The sequence below is a fragment of the Plasmodium cynomolgi genome, chromosome 12 (genome assembly GCF_000321355.1).
Source record: "Plasmodium cynomolgi strain B DNA, chromosome 12, whole genome shotgun sequence".
Taxonomy (NCBI): Eukaryota; Apicomplexa; class Aconoidasida; order Haemosporida; family Plasmodiidae; genus Plasmodium; species Plasmodium cynomolgi.
In genome coordinates, this window is record NC_020405.1 from 395,646 (window position 1) to 397,310 (window position 1,665).

The 1,665-nt window shown below is 40.9% G+C and overlaps 1 protein-coding gene across 1 annotated transcript; it reads right to left on the bottom strand.

Moving 5' to 3' along the window:
• Nucleotides 1-15: 15 nt before the first annotated feature.
• Nucleotides 16-1,665, bottom strand: PCYB_121890 (aspartate carbamoyltransferase; the record flags this gene model as incomplete). Its single annotated transcript, XM_004223520.1, has 3 exons — nt 1,154-1,665; nt 423-920; nt 16-147 (listed from the first exon to the last, which is right to left on the bottom strand). Exons 1-3 carry the CDS (start codon nt 1,640-1,642, stop codon nt 16-18), a joined length of 1,119 nt encoding a protein of 372 aa, XP_004223568.1. The 5' UTR covers nt 1,643-1,665.

The window sequence follows — 1,665 nt, forward strand, 5'->3', positions numbered from 1 at the left end:
TTGCAGCTAGCCATTTTACGAAAAAATGAGATACAACAGGGCCATCCTCACATACAACCCGTTTTCGGCCTGCAAAAAGTACACACTTTTGGGATTGTTATCAACTTCGACTTTTATTTCGTTAACCCTGGGAAGGGGGTGCAGGACCTGCAAAAGGGGAATAAAAAGGGGGAAGAAATATGTCAAAAAGGTGAAATATTTCAATGCGCCGAAAATACACCTCTTCTAGTCCAAGAGGTGTATTATAAGCGCATGAACAGGGCAGCTTTACAAAAGGCACGCCCAATTTTGACACCGCTTAAACGGCAGCGGTTTCCTTTTTTTTCAAGGCGCTCCTTCTGTTTCGCTCTGAATTTTTTCAAAACTCAAACAAATATAGTCGCCTTTAACAATTGCATGCGCAAGGAAATGCTGGTACACACCTTTGTATCCATCCTGGTATTCTTCAAAATGTTGTTATCCAGAATGAAGGCATCCTTATACGCATTGTACTCGTTTAAGTCCGAAAACCTCTCCTTCTGTATCCGCGTCATGTATATCACATGCACGTCTTTTAATCCTTTCTCCAAATTGTCATATTTTCTGATAGAATTTTCATTGTAGAAATTGTTACTTTTCAAATTGTTCGTTATAATATGGACAATATTTTCGGGAATGTCCAGCGACTTGCATGATATAAAATTAAAATTGACATTATATCTGCTAAGTAATTTGCTAAGTGAGTGGACAGTCCTTCCATTTTTTAAATCTCCAACAAAGGCGACGTTTATTTTTTGGTTTATGTCTCTTTCCAAAATGTGTGGGAAGAAGTTGTATATGGTGTAGAAGTCAAGGAGAGACTGCGTTGGGTGTTCCCCTGTGCCATTTCCCGCGTTGATGATTGGCTTGTCGGACGAGGCGACGGCGAGGTCTACATTGTTCTGTCGAAAATGGGAGCAATGGATTCATGAGTAGTCGTGTAAATAAGTAGAAATTGTATTGGTGAAAAAAATTCGCGCAAAGTGAGCAATATAGGGTGATGCTCAATGTCGGCGTATCTTCAACGAGGGTAAGAACCATAGGCGGTCCTTTCCCTTTAGCCATCGCTTGGGTATATACTCAAGCGGGCCCACACAAATCGGCTGCGCAAAAACCGCAACAACCACCCACTTACATTCGAGGGATCCCGGTATATAATCCCGTCCACGTATTTCGCAAAAATGGTGAACGCGTCCTGGACAGTTTCCCCTTTGTAAAATGACGTGGAATTCATGTCCGTAATATTTATCACCTTCGAACCCAGTCTCAAAATTGCCGAGTCGAAGGAACATCTCGTTCTTGTACTAGGCTCCAGGAAGATACTACAGAAAACTTTATTGTCCAGGAACTTGGTGTCCTCCTTATTTTTTAGCAAAGACTCAAACTTCTTCGCTGTGAACAGAATGACTAACAATTCCTCGTCACTTATGTCATCGACATTTATTACATTCTTACGTTTCATTCGTTGCGCAATTAAATCAAAATCAATTTTGTACTTGTTGCTGAGCTCTCCTTTTCTGTCGATGGTTAATTTCTTTTTTCTCATACCTGCAGTTATGTGAGCCAGAACCACCGCCAATAAAAGCGTGAAGGCTAAAGCCAGCGAGCTAAATATTTCTATCATTTTTTCAGGTGCGCCAAAAAAAA